Consider the following 21187-nt stretch of genomic DNA (forward strand, 5'->3'; position numbering starts at 1 on the left):
AGACACCTCAAAATAAGAAGGTTACTCTTCTTCCACGCTTTTGATTACAGTCATAACTGGTCTTTTTTAAAAGGTAAATTTTACAATCAAACAGTCAGAATGAGTGTAAGTAATCCTGAAAATAAAGCCAGCAAGGCTGACGTATCCATTAACAGGTTAATAGTTTGGTCTAGAAAATGTCTCAAGTAATTACTAAGTGGCTGGCCTCAATCTCTTATAAAACAAACAAAAGGAGCACATTTAAGAAGCTGAAACGTTGCATTTTTTTTTGCTTGGAAAATAAGAATTAGTCGACAATCAATATAGTTGCCAATTATTTTTTTGTAAATCAATTTAATTGAGGTATAGTTTTGGCTCTGGTTGGATGCTCCAGCACAGTTGTAAATTAGGGGGAGTGTCCATAAAGGGAGGGAAAGTGGTGATTATTATCAGTGCTCACAAACATTATAAACTGCAGTTGTTTAGCTGTGTGTGTGTGGGAATAAAGCTAATAAATATACGGACATATTATTGGCTTCAGACTGCTCGATGAGGCTGAAATGAATGAATTGTGGCTGAACGCTGTGCTGTGTGCCGGGTGTCAGTCCTTCACTGCGAGGAAGGAAAAACTTTGATTTGACGCATTAACGTTAGCGGGGGGGAGGTAAACAAGATGGCGACAACCTGAGTGGCAAGAGTAACACGAAGAGTCAGAAAATTTTCAACTGATACCCAACTAGACCCGAGTGAAACATTTGCTGCGCCAAGGACGGACAAAACGCCCAAAAAAGCAAGTAAAAGCCGCGAAGGAAACACGATTCATGTGGATTTAGGTGAGAGCCGATAATAAGAGTTAGTTAGCATGTTAGCTAGCCTTCGGTTAGCTCGCGTTAGCTGGACGTATCTGGACGGTTTTCTCCGGTGCCGGTTGCCAGTGTAGATGTCAAAGCTGATATTTGTTATGCGGCTGGTTGGGCGTGATGCAGCACAACCGGTTAATGATGCTCGTTGTGAATATAAATGAGGTGAAGTTGGCTTAACGCTGGTAACGTCAGTCAAAGTTGGCTAGCTGACGCCGGAGCTGCATGTCACCGTTAGCTACAGTTGTGTGACGACGTTTCGGTTATCCCCGGTTACTTCTTCACCGGCAGCCCTCATTTACATTTAATTAGTTGCTACTCTTTTTGGGAGCAAACGTCTCCATTAAATGTTGCAGTTTCAGCTGAAGGTGTGCACGTCCAGGAGCCTTAAAGTGAGAGTTCGTGTTGGTCTAGCTAGTTCATTCAAGCAGACATGCTATGGTAGCTCTGCTTGCTAGCTGACTGTTAACACCTATTAATCAGGTTGATTGTAAGCCAGCAAAATTCACTGTCAAGTGTAACTCACATACACCGTTTTAATTAAAGTAGGATGCTGAATGTGAACTAATATTAAGGTTCATTGTTTTCATGTCTGTTGTGAGCCTCACAGTCAGGTTTATTGTTCAAGTGTTGATGTCTGGACAGATTGTTTACCAAAGAGGGTTGACTTAGTTCAGAAGCGAGTGAAAGCTGTATGTGTGTGTTTTCATTAATGTTTCTGAATGTATTCTTGTTTTCAGGCACCAGACAGTAGGAGCCCTGGTGGCATGGAGGACACCTAAGGCCAGGTGGACACATTGGATGGCTCAGTCGACCTCCACCAGCCGGACTGACACCACAGTTTGGGCTGATACTGCTGCATGCGTTTGGCTGTAGGTCTGTGCTTGGGTCGGTTCCAGTTGTACACACTTATGTGTCCTGAGGCAGACTATGCCATGCAGCATGGACCTTTGACAGAAATGTTGTGCTGCATGGCCTTGAACCAGGACTGGTTGCCTCTACCTAAGGCTGTATGGTGTTAAATTCATATATAGGTGACCTAGAGTTCAGGAGAGAAAAATAACAGTTGTAAACAACTGTTATTTTGTTTTGTTTTGTTTTGTTTTTCTTTTTGTTTTTCAGTTCAACTGCACTTGTCACATACGCAGTACAAAATGCACAGTATAAAGCACTAACTCAGCACTGGACCCAACAGGTTCTTCACCTCTGTCGCGACTCTTGAGTAAAAAGAGCCCTAATGTTTACAAATTGGGATTGATCCCCACTTTCTCCCTCAACTCTCAGGCCTGATTACTCTCTCACCCATGTTCAGTATTTTGTAATTCATCTATATTCCATCTTGTGGAATTAAAAATACTCGGCTTAGAGCTGAAAGGTTACCAGTGGATAACGCTCCAGCAGCAGTTGTAGCTGTTAGCAAATATTTTTGCACAGGAGGCTTAAGCGCTGTGGCTGCAAAACTGTCAGTCATGAGTACCGGGGATATACATCATCTTGACTATCTAAATGAAAATGAACTGATGGAGATGGATACCTTCATCCACCGCATTGACTCTACAGAGGTGATCTACCAGCCACGGAGGAAGAGGGCAAAGCTGATAGGAAAGTACTTGATGGGGGATCTGCTGGGGGAGGGATCTTATGGCAAAGTGAAAGAGATGCTGGACTCAGAGACACTTTGTCGCAGGGCTGTCAAGATACTGAAGAAGAAGAAGCTGCGGAGGATTCCTAACGGAGAAGCCAATGTGAAAAAGTGAGTGTTGTTTGGGTTTGTCTGCCCACTTCGTTTGACCCCTTCTCTTTCATGTATTCTTATAATTTGAGCCATAATACCAACGTCACCGACCTCTGAACTGTACACAGCGAGTTATACTTATGTCCATAAGTATAACTCACTGTGTACAGTTCAGAAGAACAGGGTCTTAGCAGTGATGGACCCGTCAGTTGTCCTGAGATACATTTCCATTGGCAAAATTAATGTTTTACTCAGAGCCAACAACTATCTGACACATGTAGTTTGTCTTTTTGAAAAAGCAGTTAAGCTACCCACACGTCAGTACCAATACTAAAATGATAATTTTTTCAGTTACTTACTTTGCAGAATAAAAACATGGCTTTCTAAATGTTTTTTTCTTGTGTAGTATAATAAGCATAATTTATCCAATACATCAGTGCATGTTGGCATTTATTGGATTGAAGATAGTGAAGTGGCAGACAGGAAACAAGGAGAGAAAGATGGGTATGACGTGCAATGAAGGTCCCTGGCTGGAAATGAACCAGCGACGTTGCAGTTATGTAGCACTCGCAGTAATCAGGGCGCTCCTATAAAGTTTTTGAATCTTCATACAGCATTTATTCGGACTTCTTCTTGCTGAAGGTTTATGTCTGGATTGATGCTGCTAGAGGCCAGAACAAAACAGGATTTTCAGCTGTCGTTTCGAGAACTTTGTTGAAATAAAATACTTCACAAAATAAATCAACAACAATATGATTTGAACTTTGGAAATATCAGACACAAAAGAGAAGAAAACTTTAATTCTGTGTCAGTGTTGATGACCAGGACATCACAGCTGCCGCACCTCGGTCAGTGCACAGAAAGCGTTGAGGTTCGATACCTAGCCAGACAGATGAGACAACATGCACAGCGTCTCAGCCTTTAAACACACAGACTAACGTGCAAAACTTTGACCTCATTTAAACATGCAGCAGTCATAATCTTAACAATAAGCACAAATAAATAAGAACAGACCCAGAGTTAAAATGTCCACAATAAAGGAGGGACAGGAAAGATTTGCTTCTGGTTCATCCGCTGGTGTTACATGAACTTCAGTAAATAGGTCATCGTCAGCTATTTGCAAAAACCCAATCTTGTAAATATATCGTACACAGGAAACATGGCTGCTGTAATCGAGGTGAAGGAAGAAGAGAAAACTGGTTAAAGTGATCTGTATGTAGAGAGCAGAGCACATTGATCCAGATTTCTCTCAGTAACATGGTTTATTGTTTAAATGGAGTCATTATTACCCAAATATGCTCCATCTGCGCAACTCGAGAACTATGAAATTACCTTTTTTGAAGTCAATCATTTCTATAATGTATTGTGTTAGTTAGAATATATTAAGAAAATGGCTGGATTATTTGCCCAACCTCAAATATCATTATGTAGAATACAGCATAGAAACCAGATTTTGCAGCTGCATGGCTCATAGTAACATGCTGTTTAAATAGATATTTAAAATAGACAGACGTTTTTAAAGCTATTGGATGGATTTTTACAGTATCTTAGTAGCTTAGTTCTTTCCATCTCTTCCTGACTCTCCGTCTCCCTTTTTTTGTCTTACTGCTTCTGTGATTTAGCTGTCATGTCTGTGTATTCAAACTTTTATTCCTTCATCCCCCGTTTCCTGATGAGTATCTGAGGTTTTAATCACACAGTAGTTTATTAAGTATTGCTCTAGCCCTTCGCTGCGGGCCTGTGCTAATTATAGAGGAAGCTTTAGAAAGCTGTCAAATGAGTTCACACACACAGAGAGAAAGAAAATCTTCAAGATGGCGTGTTTTAGGCGGAAGCAGAAGAAAGATGAAAAGCCTGTGTTGACAGCTCAGGAAAAGTCATTTTGTTTGGATCGTATTAATTTGTATTAATCTAACTTGACTCTCCTAGAACTGTCATAAAATAGTGTTTACTGCTCTGCAGTTAAAATGATCACGTCACATATGACAGCCTTTTTTGCATTTACTGTTAAATTTACTTCTCAAATAATACTTGACATCCGGGAGAGAAATAATGAAGGGATGGACTTTTTAAAAGGCAAGAGTTTGGAAAGGTTGCCACAGAAATATTCAGAGGCCTGATAGTAATAACACATACATACAATTAAATATAAATCTACATGACAGCAGTCAGCTCAGGACAGCTTTATGCACCAAATTTCCTGTCAGGGTTCAGTGTTAATGGTCGGGCAAATGGATCAGAAATCTACCTGACCAAAATCAATTTTTACTTGCCCTCTATACTCATAGTTTTATTTATTAGTAGATATCACATAATAACAGAGACTGAAGTTAATTGGCTTGTCATGTTTAATCTTTAAGTAAATGACAGAGAATGAGGACACAGTGTAACAGATGCAAAGCAACAGAAGTTCTTTCATATTAAAAATGAGATGACTGATCCTCTTTATTTAACGCAGTACCAAATCCTTTTGATCAGCCCCGTTTCTTTCAAATAATCAAATAAACCTTCTAACCCAACGGCATACATACGATACATTTTCTTAGAATCATTTCTTCCATTGCAATCTTCCTGATTTCCCTCTTTAACGACTCTCGATCTCGACAGTATGGCAGTGAAATATTACACGCTCCACTGATTCCTGTTTGACAGCATTTACATCATCCTGAGGGATGTTTGCTTCTCGTTTCTAGTTGACTTGATTCTTATTGGTCATCGGGGCGTGCTAATATTCTCTGACACGTGCAAGGGGAGGGGGCTGTGCTGTGTGCCAGAGAACGAAAACATAATTTACGATACGATGATGATCCAAAAAAATGATCGATACTTTTTTACTTTCTTTTTTTTTAGCTGCAAGACTTACTAGCCCAACATGGCATTTTAGTTGCCCCGGGGCAATCAGGCGAGCCTTATTCTTGAACTATATCGGTTTTCAGTTAGTTGGGACTTCGTAGGTCAGCAGCAGTTCTCCGTCAGTGTCCACATTGAGTCCCCTCACCAACAGTACTGCTGCACACTTTAAACAGTTTTTAGATCACTAGCAGTCGAATCCACCGTGTGTTACGTGTAACAGAGATAAAAACTTTGAGCTTGAAATGACTCCTGGGATCGTATTGTGTGAATTTGACACCTACACACTGGTGTGAAGTGTGACATTTACTAAAAGTGATTATAGGTGTAACTGTTCACACTAACTGAGACAAATGACTAAGATGTGATTTGAAATGCTTCAATACTGTACAAAGTAATAAAAAGCTCTTTAATAATGCCTTTAGTACAGTAGACAATAGAGTTGACAGGAAATGAAGAGAGAGAGAGAGGTGGGTATGACGTCTTAAAGCTTTGATCCTCAGCCTTGACTTGAACCAAAGCTTTAAGTGGGCGTTCAGACCAGCAATGAGTATTGATTCAATATTGTTCGGTGATTTTTCAGTTAAAATGCCCGTTTTGCTTTGATATGAAAGAGCTTCTCAGAGAGCTAATGCTGCAAATTGTACGAGGACCAGTCGACCTGGTGCTTTATTAAAATATTAATGTTTACATTAAGAATTGATCTCAAAGCAGTAACATTAATGTACTTCTTATTTACCATGAATACACTACAGTAGTACTCTACTGTCGGTGAGTACTGAGTGAGCAGATAAGTGCTTTAGTGCAGCTTAGATTTTAAATGGAGTCACCAGGAAGCCGCTGTAAATAAGTTGGCAATAAACATATCTGCTGTAATGTAAACATCACTACTACCTCAGGAAAACACTTTGCTGTGATTGTCTCACAAAGGTTTTGTACAACAGGCTCAGTGATGCCTTCAGTAGGGCAGCTCCCACCATGTCTGGATCTCAAAGGCACCGAAGGTTCATTTTAGATTTCATATCCACAGGAAAAGACTATGAAACAGTCTTGGAAAATGTAAATGAAGATCAATTTGTTCTTAGTTGTTGTTTTTTATCCAGCCCTAATTCCCACTGAAAACAGTCCTGTGTTAAAAACATTTCAGGAGGCAGCATACATGTGGGGGTGGTGTTCCAGATGACATGGTGAAATACAAGTCAGGTTGGATAATAAAAGATGTATGTGTATGAAGGATCAGATGCCAAAACACTGTTCAACAGTTATAAATCTCAGAGACAGGACTTTACAACAAGTTATCACGACAGCAACTATTTTATCTTTCATCTCAACATTCAAGCGATAAACAGTAGAACTACTCAGTTGACGTCACAAAGTAATCCGAGGAATGTGCTTAAGCATGTTGCGCTTTGGCTGATGAAATCACATTTCATTATTCTTGAAAGACCAGTCATAAAAAATGTCCTTGAGAGCTACAAAGAGGCCTGTAGCATCTCTGAGGGCCGCAGAGTTCGCTGAGGTGGTTTAAACTGCATCCAGCAGCTGTTGCCTGGGTTAATAGGACATGTCTGATAGGACGGGTCTGATAGGACATACTAGGACTGAACCGTATTGTTCACAATTTTGTCTGTATATTTTTTTAATATGAAAAATTCATATCATGATAATATCCAGTGGTGTCATACCGTTTAAGCACAGCAACAACAAACATGGCTTAAAGTAAAAGTAACACTGCTACTGGCTCCACGATCGAGGCGTTAATACTTCAGTGGCGAGGAAGTGGTTTGATTATAAAAACTGTGTGATATAGGACAAAATGAGGCAATACAACAATCTTATTTCACCACCTCAAGCAGAAGCACACAGTCAAACACAAGGAGAGCCAAATATCCGGAGAGAAGTATTTTGTTATCTCGTCAAGAATCATTTTTGCAGAAATATAGTCATATTATTTTTGAGCCATATCACTTCTATGTTATACGACAGTTTAGTAAGTGTCCAAATATAAAGCTCAAGCCACACAGGATTAAAAACTACGAAGCAGACACAGATCTGTGTAACATAGTCGAGGCTCTAACTAGGGATGTCCCGATCCAGCTTTTTGCACTTCCGATCCGATACCGATATTGTAGCTTTTAGCATCGGCCGATACCGATACCGGCCGATCCAAGCATGTATTAAAGATATTTACTTATTTTGTTGTTATACTCATGTTGAAAAGGGTTTTACTCTTAAGAACAACTAGCCAACTTAATTAGGTTAGTTTGAATAATCCACAATGGTTGGTAATAAGAAGCTGACCTGTTTATTCTTAACAGGGTTAAATAAACACAAAATAGACAAAATAATAAATAGTCAATTAACCACACAAACTGAATTGGCATCAGTGCTCTGCTCTTGAACAACAAGAGTGTAAACCAAGGCTTAAAAAGCCATCAGTGCAAACAATATTGTAAACTGTATGAAAAAAGCAAAACACACAAAAAAGCTGAGTAGAAAATAAATAGTGGGATGCTGGACAGGTCGCTAGGTGTGCTGAAAAACGCGGACCGGATTTGGGGGGAAAAGCTTAAAAAAACTGGAATGGATTACCTACATCAGTGCACTGGAAAACACGGACCGGAGTTTTGAAAACAAACTGGATCGGGAGTCCGGATTGGGATTTTCCCGTGCAGGCCGATCCGATATTGATATGCATTTTTTTGCTAATATCGGCGGCCGATCCGATCCAAATATCGGATCGGGACATCCCTAGCTCTAACTGCTGCCACATTATTTGAGATCAATTTGTACAGATATATTTTAGTTTCGACAGTCTTTTTCTAGTCAATTAGAAAGGAGAAATTACTGATTAATGAGTTGGTGTCTGGTGGCTTAATGGTTAAAGCACAGGCTCGACTCCCTCCTGTCTCTACACTGTCAAAACAAAGTTTAAAAAATATGAATATCAAACAAACATTTGAATACAAAGCATTGCACTGCAGAGGGAAAGCTACTTGCATTGAACTCGCATTGTTTTTTTTAGCTTTTTATTCATTTAATAAAAAACGTTGCCCCAAATATTTCTTACTCTAAACATTTGAATCTTCTGTAGGACAGGATGGTTACTCTGCAGTCATATTCACTTTTTTAATACATTTTTTAATTCAGGCAAATATTTTCAGGGTAAAGCTGCAGCCGTGGTTGTGTCACTTTGCTAACAGGACTTCAGCAATGTGTCTTGATGTGTGAAAGTGGTTTCTCTGTGATACCTCTGCTTTTTTTTCGTTTCTACGTCTGCCTCAGACGGTGGAGGCCTGACGTTTTCCAGCCTGAGGACGCCTGATCCTCAAGCCTGTAAAGGCCCGTCTGTGTGTGGATGCCATAGTAGCCCCCAGTCTCCCCATTCAGGGCCTGTTTAGCATTCCTGTCTGCCAAACTCTTCCTGCTTTTACAGGGTTGCTATGGAGATGGGCATGCTCATACTGGTATTGATTGAGCAATGCCACTCCTGTTACTACGACAATGCCCCAAGAATGCCTGTCCTTATTTGGAACGACAGGAGCACACATGGACGCACACACAAACCCCTAACCAGACCCAGACTCCAGACCAGTGTGTGTAGACACACAGTTTGATGAGTTGTTTATGTCGCTGCTCTGTGCCGGAGTTGCTTCACATCACAGAGTGTTGGAATCCTTTCAGCTCTGCAGCCCGCAGGCCTTCAACACACCAGGTCCATCAGTACACATCAGAACAGAGACTGCAGATGGACTGCAGTAGTCACTGTGCCTGAGGTGGCAGCGCTGGCTCTGCCTCATCATTTGTTTTATGGAAACGAGTGCTGATGCAGATCCTGTGCTGGTTTGCTACATTTCAGACGTGTAATCTACAGCTTGAAGAGCAGAGATGATGCTACAGCTTGAAATTCTGCTATTTATGAAGCTATACCCTATTTTAATCATAGGTTTGCTTTTACGACTACATGAGACGGGGGTGTATTTTTACCAGTGCAGTGATACGGCAGTAACTGTGAGTGCAGGCGAGAGTCTTGGTCCAGAATCTGCATCTATCAGGAGTAAGACTGATTATTAAGCAGAGGACACAGCTCGTAAACTGAGGCTGATGTGGGACGGATAAGATCCAGAGTGTTTTTTTGTGAGATTGTGCGAGAGTAAAAAAAGATGAATGTTTCCTCAGTACCGTAGGCGCATGACAATTTTATTTATTTTTGGCAAAGGCCCTTTGTGTGTGTGTGTGTGTGTGTGTGTGTGTGTGTGTGTGTGTGTGTGTGTGTGTGTGTGTGTGTGTGTGTGTGTGTGTGTGTGTGTGTGTGTGTGTGTGTGTGTGTGTGTGTGTGTGTGTGTGTGTGTGTGTGTGTGTGTGTGTGTGTGTGTGTGTGTGTGTGTGTGTGTGTGTGTGTGTGAGAGAGATGAGGGACAAAAACATCTAATCAAGAATCTGCAATCTGCTACAACAAATAGTCACAGCAGCAACAACAGTTCTTTGTTTATGTGGGACAGCATCAATATTTTTAATTACTTAATATACTATGTTGATGGAATTGTTAAAAACAGAAGTCAAAGTTTCATTAGAAGGTCAGATGAGCTTTTAAGGGCTCAATTGTCAGGCTCTTACTTTGCTGCACTGTGCAGTAATTCAGGAGCAGGATCCATTCAGGTTTTTTTTTTTTAGTCTGCTGCAAAATAAAACATCTGGCCCTTAAGCTAACTCGTTACAAATAAGGTAGAAAATGTGTGTGTACTTTAAAGTTATGGTAACCGCCGTAATTTGAAACATTTCTGCACTTATTGGAGTGGAACGAGGCAAGCAGTAATATTTCTACATAAATATTTGCACGGACACAAGTAATAGCACTTTTATTGAATTTATAATTGATACGTTGAATCTAAGTGCAATTGATCACAGAGTGTAATCGAAGTCTGTGGTTTGCTCTTTGCGCTCTTCCTCTTCAGATTCATTACTGTCCCCCCTCACAGCTCTCTGGTGAATGTAGAGTCTCTCGGGGGGTTTTGCCGTGGTGGTGATTTAAACTTCTTCTCTTCGGGCAGCAAAGTGAACTGTCAAGTTATCCGTCTTTATAATGAGACCGGTGTAATTGACTGCCTCTGCACTCGTCCACCGGTCTGTTTGTGGTGGTATGTGTTCATGTAAGCTCAGCTATTACCAAAAACATCACACATTACATTATTTTGACTCATTAGCTCAGCAGATAGTAATTCAAATCTTTGATAATAAGTCTAGTATTAAATTATCATATTTTTATTTTTGGCTTTATTACAAGTGTCTAATTTTTATTTTCCAACTTAATATAATTGACGGGCACATGGATGATTGATGGTTACAAATTCGAATAATAATTAGCAAAAACTGAGATGACTAAATTGTGAAATGAAATAATTCACTGTTAAACCAACATTTCTCCAACATCCTTTGAAAATCATCAAACTGATTCGATACAAATAATATGCAACGGTTTTTTGCTCCTGGCCTTAAACATGTGTAAATTATAAATTGTTTTTCTCCATTGTTTGTTTTTGTTTGAATTTTTAGGGAGATTCAGCTGCTAAGAAGACTCCAACACAAGAATGTGATTCAGTTGGTGGATGTGCTCTACAACGAAGAGAAGCAGAAAATATATCCTTATATTTCTCAGAGTGTGTAGAATTTCTGTTATGCAAACACAACTGAACAGTATGTACTGCTTTTGTTTTTTTCTGTGTAGCATATGTATCTTATATAAACTATTCACTCTTTCTCTGAGTTGACTTTTAAAAGTGATGATTTTAGACTGTAAACGATGATGTTCGTGTGGATTATTGTGTCCTCATTTGTTCGTTAGTTCTCAGCTTTCTAAATGACTCGCTGTATTAAAGGATCTATTTGTTTGGTTTGGCAAATCCCCTTGACTCCTAACTTACGTATATGGTGATGGAGTATTGCGTTTGTGGGATGCAAGAAATGCTGGACAGCGTCCCTGAGAAAAGGTTTCCAGTATTTCAAGCTCACGGGTAAGTCTCTCTCTCTTCTTCTCTCTCCTCCCTCCCCCTCGTCTTTCTGTCAATCTTTCTGCTATATTTAGTCTGAGCCTCTCTGCAACGATTGCTTCAGGCCTAAGTTTAGATCCAGGACTGCAGGCCTCTACTGTTGAAATAACTGGGAGTAGATTGTGTGAATGTCTGCTCACAGCCGGAAAACACCACAGAAGTTATAGTACAAAGTGATGAAGGTTCATCTGTCCGCAGTGATAAGTTGTTTGATATGTTAGTCATGTTTTTCCACATGTCGCACTATGGCACACTTTCACTCGCCCTTTTGATTCGATCTATCAACCCCCCCTGTTTTTTTCCAGGTACTTTTGCCAACTCTTAGATGGCCTTGAATATTTGCACAGCCAGGGAATAGTTCACAAAGACATTAAACCAGGGAATCTGCTGCTGACCACAGACGGGGCTCTTAAAATCTCCGACCTGGGAGTAGCAGAGGTGAGCATCACCTGAAGCTTCATGTTGTAACGATTCAGGAGTTTGTTTAGCTTTTTACTGTCACTGACAAATTTAATTACTACCTTTTTTTTTTTATTATTTAAAATTTCATTTGATTTTCACACATAGTGATAGTTTTGAAGTATGTAATGTAACTATGCACTATTATATGAATTACTTTCTGTCTAAAAGTTCTCATCATGTGGACACAGCCAGCTCAAATATACAGAAAAATCGAATCACTCACTCAAGTCGTGCTTATCTTTTTCTTTTTTTATTAAACTTCAGTGCATTGAATATTCTTAGTGTAGAAACTGTTTCTATGTTGGGTTATTTTACTTCGAATTAGTACTTACAGAGTCCAGTATTTACACCTGGACTCTGTTATCAGATTTTGTCTTTTTGCTCTAGATTCTTCTGTATGTGCAATAGTGGATGAGTGTGAGCTCTATTTTGCCTCTGTAATTGTGTCTGTAGCTGACACATTTTTATTGATATAAATGTAATTCACTCTCTGTATTTCAGGCCCTTCACCCATTTGCGGAGGATGACACATGTCGCACCAGTCAGGGCTCTCCGGCCTTTCAGCCTCCAGAGATTGCCAACGGACTGGACACCTTTTCAGGGTTTAAAGTGGACATTTGGTCTGCTGGAGTAACACTGTGAGTAATCACTGTGCACTACTGTAAGTTCTGTGGTCAGTGGTGTAAGACACACTGCCTACAAGGTACAGAGATGATTGACAAGTCATGGTGTACTGTATGTAGACATGTTAAACTGTGACAAACAGCCAGAACTATTATCGTAGTATTGTAATAACCAATTTTAATTATTTAAGTCAAAATAACACCAGCGAACTGAGACAGTCTGTTTACGATACACTTACAGTATCTGTTCCTCCCATTCAGATACAACATTACAACAAGCCTGTATCCGTTCGAGGGGGACAACATCTATAAGCTATTTGAGAACATTGGAAAAGGAGACTACACTATTCCTGAGGAGTGTGGACCCCTCCTGTCGGACCTGCTGCGAGGTTGGTGTTGTTTACATCAAAATTACATTAACGCATCAGGATGTCAGCGTGGTTACATAACTTTGCTGTAGTGGGTGATTCATGCTACAGAGTAACATTTGTCCTTTGACAGTAGTAGCTCTGCTGTATGTAGCTCTGCTGTATGTATCGAGCGTCATCAAGCAACATTTGTTATAACAGTGGTAGCAAAAGGTTTGCGCTGGTGATAGCTTTCTAGATTAAAATGTGTAGCATCACAGAAAAGGAGAATACTGAGAGAAAAATCATTGATGTGATTGGTGAGGCACGTTTGAGATCAATCACAAGAAAGTCGCTGCGAGGTGTTCTGTGATCTTCCCTGTGTGTGTCCAGCAGGTGGTGCCGTGACATTGAGAGTCACTGTACCTCCTCAGCATGCGAGGCTCCTTCCTAACTGTAGAAACCCTCCAGCTGTTGACGTAGTTTCCATTGATGTGGAGCCAGCAGCAGAATATTAAATGCTTCGTAGTCGTGCATTGCTTCTCCCGAGTGCAAAGCTGCAATCCTTCTGCTCCCCCGTAAAAATAAATAAGAGTCAAGAGTCTTTTGTAGTGAAACTTGAAATCGGCTGAATGGCACAGAAAAACGCCTCTAAAATCCAGAAGAATGTTGGGAAGATTATGTTTGTACCGCCTAACGAGGCCATTCAGTGTGACACTAATAGTATTGTAGCCTGTTATCCAGCTTTGCACTCTGTGTCCTGTTATTGAAATGATCCCACTTTTCATGGTCGCAGTAACTACATTAGAAATGACTTGAGGTGTCACATGGGGGTATTTTGACCGATGACGCTGTGGCCGCTGTATCAAATGTTATCCCTGAACAAGGAGAGAGAAAAACAGCCACATTCCTCTGCTGGTATAACTCATCGGGCTTCCATCCCCCATTTTGTGTGAGCGTGTGACGTCTGTGTGTGATGACGCAGCACCTAAGAGATAGTCGGTCCATAATTACATGGTCTAAAATAAGCCCAGTGCCACAAAAGGTGTCCTTCAGCAGGCACAGCACTACTATCAGCAGTCGGCATGCTGCCCTTCTCTGCCTACTGGGAGACAATTACATTATTGGGTCTGGATCGGCGCTGCATCACTGCTGCCTTATTATCCTGACATTTCTGCTTTTCCAACATATTCAGTCCACATTATGATAATTAAGGGGACAAATCTTCATTACACTTGTACAGCTGTTAAAGTATTCATATTCTTTACTGTACCTCATTGACTCCTTAAGATTTGCAGGATCTCTGGACACACAGTGATGAATGAGATTGTTACTTGCATTAATTAATGTTCCCTGAACGACTTTATCATCTGTCCGCCGTAAGCTCTCCCCTCACTGCTGAGGCGTCCCAACAGTTTATGATAAACACTCCACTGAAAGAGATGCGAGCGGAGAACTTGTTGTTGTGTTTAAATTGACCTTTTGCCAATGTGTGTTGACAGGAATGCTTGAGTATGACCCTGCAAAGAGGTTTTCCATACAGAACATAAGACAACACAAGTGAGTGATTTATTGTGAACCACATATGTTCATTTGTTGGTGTCTTTAAAAGGCAGCTTGTAGTCATTTTACCATCAAATGCAATAAAATAAATTGCATGCAGATTTTTAAAATGTGTGAGATTCCTGATAAGAGGCGTTAAGGAAACTTACTGATAGTGCATTTGTCACTTATATACCTATTTTTTTTCTCTACCTGTCCCCTGCCAGCTGGGTGCGTAAGAAACACCCACCATCTGAGCTCCCTGTGCCCATCCCTGCCAGCGCAGAGAGCAGGGACCCTTGGCGGAGTATGACGGTGGTGCCCTACCTGGAGGACCTGCATGGCTACACCGAGGAGGACGATGACGAGCTCTACGATGGAGAGGATGAGATCATATACACTCAGGACTTCACAGTGCCAGGTAGGGCTGGGTTTTAGGATATTTAGGATATCGTAATATCGTGATCAGGGTTGTCTTTTCCTGCTTTTAAATGTTGCATTACTGTAAATATATGTAATTTTCTGAACTTACCAGACTGTTCTAGCTGTTCTGTTATTAACCTTTTACCCAGTTTGTCATTATATCCACATTACCGATGATTATTTATCAAACATTTCATCGTGGAAATATTTTGTGAAAGCATCAAGAGTCATCTCTACATTATCGTTGCAATATCGATATCAAGGTATTTGGTCAAATATATCGTGATACTTGATTTTGTCCATATCACCCAGCCCTAGTGCCAGGTGTGTGTGTGTGAGCACACACTGCTCTGAAATAATATAATTTTTGTTTGTTGTCATTTGCTGATAAGAAGATGATTGTCTGTAGTCATCTGTCATTTTTATCTTCTTCCTCTTCTTGTAAAGCAACATTGATCCCACTGTGGGGTTTCAAGTTCCCAAACTTCAACTGCAGCTCTACTCTAAGCCAGTTTTGTGTGTCGCAAATGTGGTTTTAAAAAAACAAAAACAACTTCTCACTAACTCGCAGTAATCTGAACCCTGTGACTAAAAGCCATAGATACCGTGCATACTAGACCTCACTGGAAAGTCAAGTGCAGCAACAGAAATTGATGAATTTGTATTAATGAAGCTAACATTATTTATTCTCTCATTTCACTTATTATTTAACTTTTTCCCAGTGTTGCTCAATGTTGTTGAAAAACATAAAACATAAATACACTAGATAAGTCCTTTTAAAAATTGTTTTATTTTCAGTCCCACATCATAATCATCACTCTGATAATGAGACTAAACTGCAGTTTAATGTCACTTCATTTATTCAGCCTGGCAGCAGTTTTCTTGTCTGGAGCGAGGTCAGTTTGGTTTGTAGATTTGCAGATATAACCGTCCTACCTGTAATCTCAAGTTGACACAGAAGCAGTCATAGCTCTGAGCCGTTAAATTAATGTCTTTCATATTGATCAAAGAGTGAATGAATTTAGCTTGTTAGTGAGCTAGCTGTGTAGGAAGATGAAGTCCTCTTTTTTTTTTATCCTGCTTGCTGAGCTCTGATTGGTCAACTGTTTCTCCGACTGATGGAAATGCTCAATAGTTCAGAGGTCTGAAACCAGGTTGCTCTTCAATGTCCTTTGTGGACCTTTATGGAAACAAATCCTGTTTACTGCTCTGATGCTGACATGTATCCGATAGTAACCTGTGTGTACAAACTAACTCACTTTGGGATGAACAGATGATGACAACTTCTTTTTATTTGATTTGTTCCTCAACTCTTTTCTTGCTTTTTTTTTTTTTTAACCACAAATTTCAAATCCTTTATCAGTTGCTAGGCAACAGCCAGCAATAATAAATGCAGTAGTCTGTGTCGGGTATCTTGAAGTGGTGCCCCACATAAAAACCAAACGGAGCTGCAGAATGTGAATGAAGTGGTCTAAAAATAGTCCAGTTGAAATGGTTCTGGTGTGGGAGTATGAATGGTTTTTCCAGGGTTTACTCCCACACATGTAGAAAACTGTCGTGTGTGTGTGTGTGTGTGTGTGTGTGTGTGTGTGTGTGTGTGTGTGTGTGTGTGTGTGTGTGTGTGTGTGTGTGTGTGTGTGTGTGTGTGTGTGTGTGTGTGTGTGTGTGTGTGTGTGTGTGTGTGTGTGTGTGTGTGTGTGTGTGTGTGTGTGTGGAGCAGTTTGAACATATCTATACATCTCGCAGCTTCTGATATGCTCCTCAGTGTCAGTTTTTGCAGGGTGGGAACTCATTTAAAGCTTATCTCACACACCACAGCACTTGAAATGACTTCACATTAAGGTTATGCCCTCTTTCACTCTGCAGATTTCCTGTTGTTGTACATTTCTATTTCTCATGGTTATCGGTTCTGACATTTTGCTGGTTCTGCTGACACATGAGTTTATTTAAAGTTCCCCACTTTAAAAAAAACCCAACATGGTTAGTTTTTACAGCAGCAGGTCTGCGGTGGTTTCACATTGTGCACACTTGTGCTATTAACTCACACGTGGTCAATTAAACTGTGGTCACTCAGCACTTGTGTGGAGGAGTGATGGATTGTCTTGGTCCTGATATGTGTGTGTGTGGATTTTAAGGACAAGTGGCCGAAGAAGATCAGGATCAGGGGAATGCAGACCACAGTCCAGCTGTAGCCAAGCCAGTTTGTGTGAACGGGACAGAGGGGGGCTCCCTGAACAGCAAGGCCAAAGCCGAACGTCGATCCTCCTCCTCATCCAACCCTTCACGTAAAGGAGTCTCCACAGCCAGCAAGATCCGCAAGCTCTCCACCTGCAAACAGCAATGACCCCCCCACCGTGACCATCCTCCCTCGGCAACAGCCCACCTGGTGAGTGCGTAGACTGCTCAGTTTTCACCGAACCGTGCTTCAAAAGTCGTCCTGCTTGGAGGACGCCTTTTCATACAGTAAAAAGAGAAAAGATTAAGATAAACAGATGCAGCAGATGCAGATAAAAAGATAGGACAGACACCTAAGAACAGACAGACGCAGAGATGAGTATCAGGCAGGTGGAGGATGAGGAGTGGGAGGGGGGAGAGAGAGAGAATCTGTGTTGATATGCAGCGAGCAGTGGTCTGACTCACCACCACTCCCCAGGCTAACACACAGGCAGTTTCATATACAGTCACAAAAACTAGATCTTGACTGGTTCGGTCTCAACGCAACGCTGTTCTGTTCCTGTTACGGTTCGTCTCGATTATAGCCTTCAGTGGCCCTCATTCATCCCAATAAGTGGGCAAGATTTATGCTGTGAGCGCACACACCAATTTAACAGGTTGTCCACCTCTCTTTCCAGTTACCACCCGCAGTTTGCTCTTTCAATCTCTCGCACATACAAGCCGCTCGCTGCATGAGGCTGTTTGTCATGGGTGCAGTGCAGAGAAGATGCTGTGTATTAATTTGTTCAGGCGATGACTCACCCTGAATGAGATAAAGTGGGCTGTGTGATGTTTGTCACTCTTTTTCTCTGCAGATGAGTCTTTCTGTGTCGACGGCACCGATTTAATTGTTGTTATAATTCTTTTGATACTGTGACGTTTTATCTCTGGATCGTCCGTCAGTCTTACTCTGTCCTCTGTCTCTCTGTCTCTCTCAGGTTGATCTGTCCCCGTCCTTCTGTGTCTGGAGTCCTCACGGTTGTGAGAGAAACCTGCTGAAGTTAATGCCCCACCACCAACCCCCACCCCCCACCCCCTCCTTGGACCACCGGCCTGCAGAGTCTTTTTTTAAAGATGCGGTATGAGTGACGGGGAGGAGGACAGCATGAAATGTTCTATATGCTCTGAGACTGAGGCACTGGATGTGAAGATGGTGTTTTCTTTCCTCACATATTTTGGCTCCTTCAGCTCCTGTCATCCAGTCTGTCATCTAGTCACCCCCCCCACCCCCTCCCCCTCCCCCTCCATCCTTCCTGTCATCCTCTTCGGAGGACCAAGTGTTGCACCGGACGTTACAGAACACCATCACCACTGTTCTCACCTCTCCACCCTTTGTTTCTTTTGACTACCTTTTGTTTTTACAGAACCCTAATGGCAGTTTTTAAGACACATTGTGATGTGTAAAAAAAAAAAAAAAAAAAAAAAATTAAAGAGGAAAAAACAGAACAAAAGTTATGAATAATTCTATATTTAAATCTATGATGCGAATAATTATGATAGTACTCTACTACCACCAACATAAAAACTGCATGCTGTACAGAGCTGGAAGAAAGGGAAAGTGCTTGGTTTGTGGACAGACTGAAGCCTTGAAATCCACCATTGACCTGTTGGGGATTTTTGATTTCCATTTAGGTTTTTCTCTTTTTCTTTTTTCCAATGAATATTTTTTAATTATTATTTATATAAAATATGTCCCAAACAGGCTGTTTTGTTGGATGATCCTTCTTGTTGTTGAGCATATTTTTATTATGCAATACAGCTCAATGGTTTACGTCCTTGTTTTTGTTTTATTATTATTTTTGATAGGTGCATCTTTCTCTGATGTTGGCCAGTTTTGTAGTCAAATCCTAGAATATCAAGAGCCGTTTGCCGCTCAGCTGCAGGCGCTGTGCCCAGCCGCCTATTTTCCAGCGATGCTCTTTGTTGTGCCGACCACATAAGCGGGAGCCCCACCCCCCTCTTACGCAGCCAGGCCCATCATCGGCCCATCATCAGCCCCTCGCTGGGAATAGATCAAGGGAGCAGGTGAGTCACTACTGAGGGAGGGAGAATGAAGAGCTTCCTACGTCAGCAAGGTCGACAGAGAGGTTCTCCATTCAAGAATACGTACAAGGAGCAGCAGGGTGAAGGTGATGAGTATGATTAGTATGTGAGGGGAGATTTATTTCTGACATTTCTGTTCTCAGGGTGATGATTTTGCTGTTTTGACAGTTTATAGACATACATCAGCTCACATGATTCACATCATATAAAATCATCAATCGGAGGGAGCCACTATATTTTTCCACTCTTTTTATTCAGAAATATGTTAAGACCAAAAATGAATATGTGCCTCAGTTGGTCCCACAAGGTCTAATCTTTGTCAAGGCTGAAAGACATTTGAATTTTCTGCATGACTCATCTCACTATAAAAGCAGATGGTTCACCATGAACATGGACAAAGACATGAGTTTCATAAGATATACACACACTGTTATACACATACTGCTCAAACCCAGGTCTGTGTGAAAGGAAAAAGGGCAAGCTGTTCTGCAGGTCGTAGGCACACCATACCTACCGTCAGTTTCCCAGGTGACGACATAACATGCAGCAACGCTCATGTTGAGAGAGATGAAGTTTAACATGAAAGTTAAATGAATTAGATTTTACATCCATTCATACTGGAAGATATAAATTGTAATGAAATCTGTTCAATCTGTCAGATTAAATGACACTGAAATGAGCTCTAGATTAGAGCTGCAAAGATTAGCAGATTAATTAATTAGTCAATCAACAAAAAATTAATCTTCAATTGATTTGATGATGGATAAATCATTTCAGTTAATCTGATCATTCTTTAGTTGGAGCTTCCCCAGTGAGGATTTGCTGCTTTTCTCTGTTTTACATCATAAATATCTTGAAACTGATTTGACATAATAGGACATTCTCAAATTGAGTGTGAACAGAATATCAGCAGAATAATTGTTGCAACCTTGACATGTAAACTATATCTGCAGAATATTATTTAATATATTGTGTTTTTCTTAATTTCAACAAAACCTCTGACATCTACTCTCGGTAGTTTTTGACTTCCAGGCCATTTGGTTCCTATTCAACACATGATTCTGTAAATGTATTATCATTTTTAAAGTCTAAATAATAATAATAATAATAATAAGCACTGTGGTTTTTAGCAAAAATGTCTCAAACTGGAGTAAAATGTGGAGGACTATTTTAAGCTGTAGATGACTACACATTTGGTGCATTAGTGAGTATTTATGGCAGCAGGAATGTGTTTTTTTGGGATTCGTTCAAAATAAACTGAAGTAGCTGTGTTTCTGGTAATGAAGGATCATGTTTTTTAATAGTTTTAAGACAACAGTGGAAGTTTGTAGCACAGAGGAGTAAGATATAGCCTATTTGACTTGGGTTATACAGGTAGTTCTTAACAGATCGATTCATTCGTTTTTGCTATTTAACATTAAGACTCCTATCGAATGTCACCTGCCTTATCATGTAATTGTTAATACAGTCTCATTGTATTCCACTCTGGTGGGATTTGGGAGTGACCAATGCCACTGGTATACAGTTTAAACCTTCACTCACAGTCTCAACTCTGTGACTGGACCATCTCTATAAAAGCCTGAGGGGCTCCTGTGTCACTTTAAATATCTGTCAGTCTCCCTAGAGGTGACACAACTCTCAGCTCGAGCCCACAGAGCTCCCAGACTCCACCTCCATAATTATGAAAACAGGGAACAGATGATTTTCAAAAATCCTATAAAAATAGATGAAATATGAATATAAAAATGATTGATGCTCGTATTTTCAACCACAGTGTTGCTGTATAGTTTGAGCATCCCATCTGTTTTCACTTTATGACGAGCCCAATCTGCTGATATGGTGTTAATGAGAGGGGGCTGCAAGCACTGAAGAATTCTGTTTTTGTTTTTTGACATGGTATGCAGACTCAACAGCTCTGAGAGACATTTACCCTCATGGTGATGGAGACAAGAAGGACACTTGAGGAGGATATGAGTTTAAATGAGAGAAATGGGTGACAGAAACTCCATCAAAATTCCTTCTTCCCATCAAAGTGCTTTTTGTTTTAGAGTTAAAACTGTAC

The 21187-nt window shown here is 40.6% G+C and overlaps 1 protein-coding gene across 1 annotated transcript; it reads left to right on the forward strand.

The window, feature by feature from the left end:
- The first annotated feature begins 560 nt into the window (after positions 1–560).
- On the forward strand, positions 561–19561 carry stk11 (serine/threonine kinase 11). Its single transcript, XM_062429332.1, has 11 exons — positions 561–812; positions 1580–2592; positions 10978–11061; positions 11346–11435; positions 11777–11909; positions 12435–12571; positions 12818–12945; positions 14406–14463; positions 14673–14866; positions 17004–17254; positions 18021–19561. Exons 2-10 carry the CDS (start codon positions 2309–2311, stop codon positions 17210–17212), a joined length of 1317 nt encoding a protein of 438 aa, XP_062285316.1. The 5' UTR covers positions 561–812; positions 1580–2308; the 3' UTR covers positions 17213–17254; positions 18021–19561.
- Positions 19562–21187: the final 1626 nt, after the last annotated feature.

This window comes from Scomber scombrus, chromosome 11 (assembly GCF_963691925.1).
Source record: "Scomber scombrus chromosome 11, fScoSco1.1, whole genome shotgun sequence".
NCBI lineage: Eukaryota > Metazoa > Chordata > Actinopteri > Scombriformes > Scombridae > Scomber > Scomber scombrus.

Excerpts from the sequence above, each read along its gene's own strand:
- stk11 (XM_062429332.1), top strand. The coding sequence starts at position 2,309 with ATGAGTACCGGGGATATACATCATCTTGACTATCTAAATGAAAATGAA. Across the intron at positions 2,593-10,977 it reads GGAGAAGCCAATGTGAAAAA|GGAGATTCAGCTGCTAAGAA; the intron begins GTGAGTGTTGTT and ends TTGAATTTTTAG. Across the intron at positions 11,910-12,434 it reads CCGACCTGGGAGTAGCAGAG|GCCCTTCACCCATTTGCGGA; the intron begins GTGAGCATCACC and ends TCTGTATTTCAG.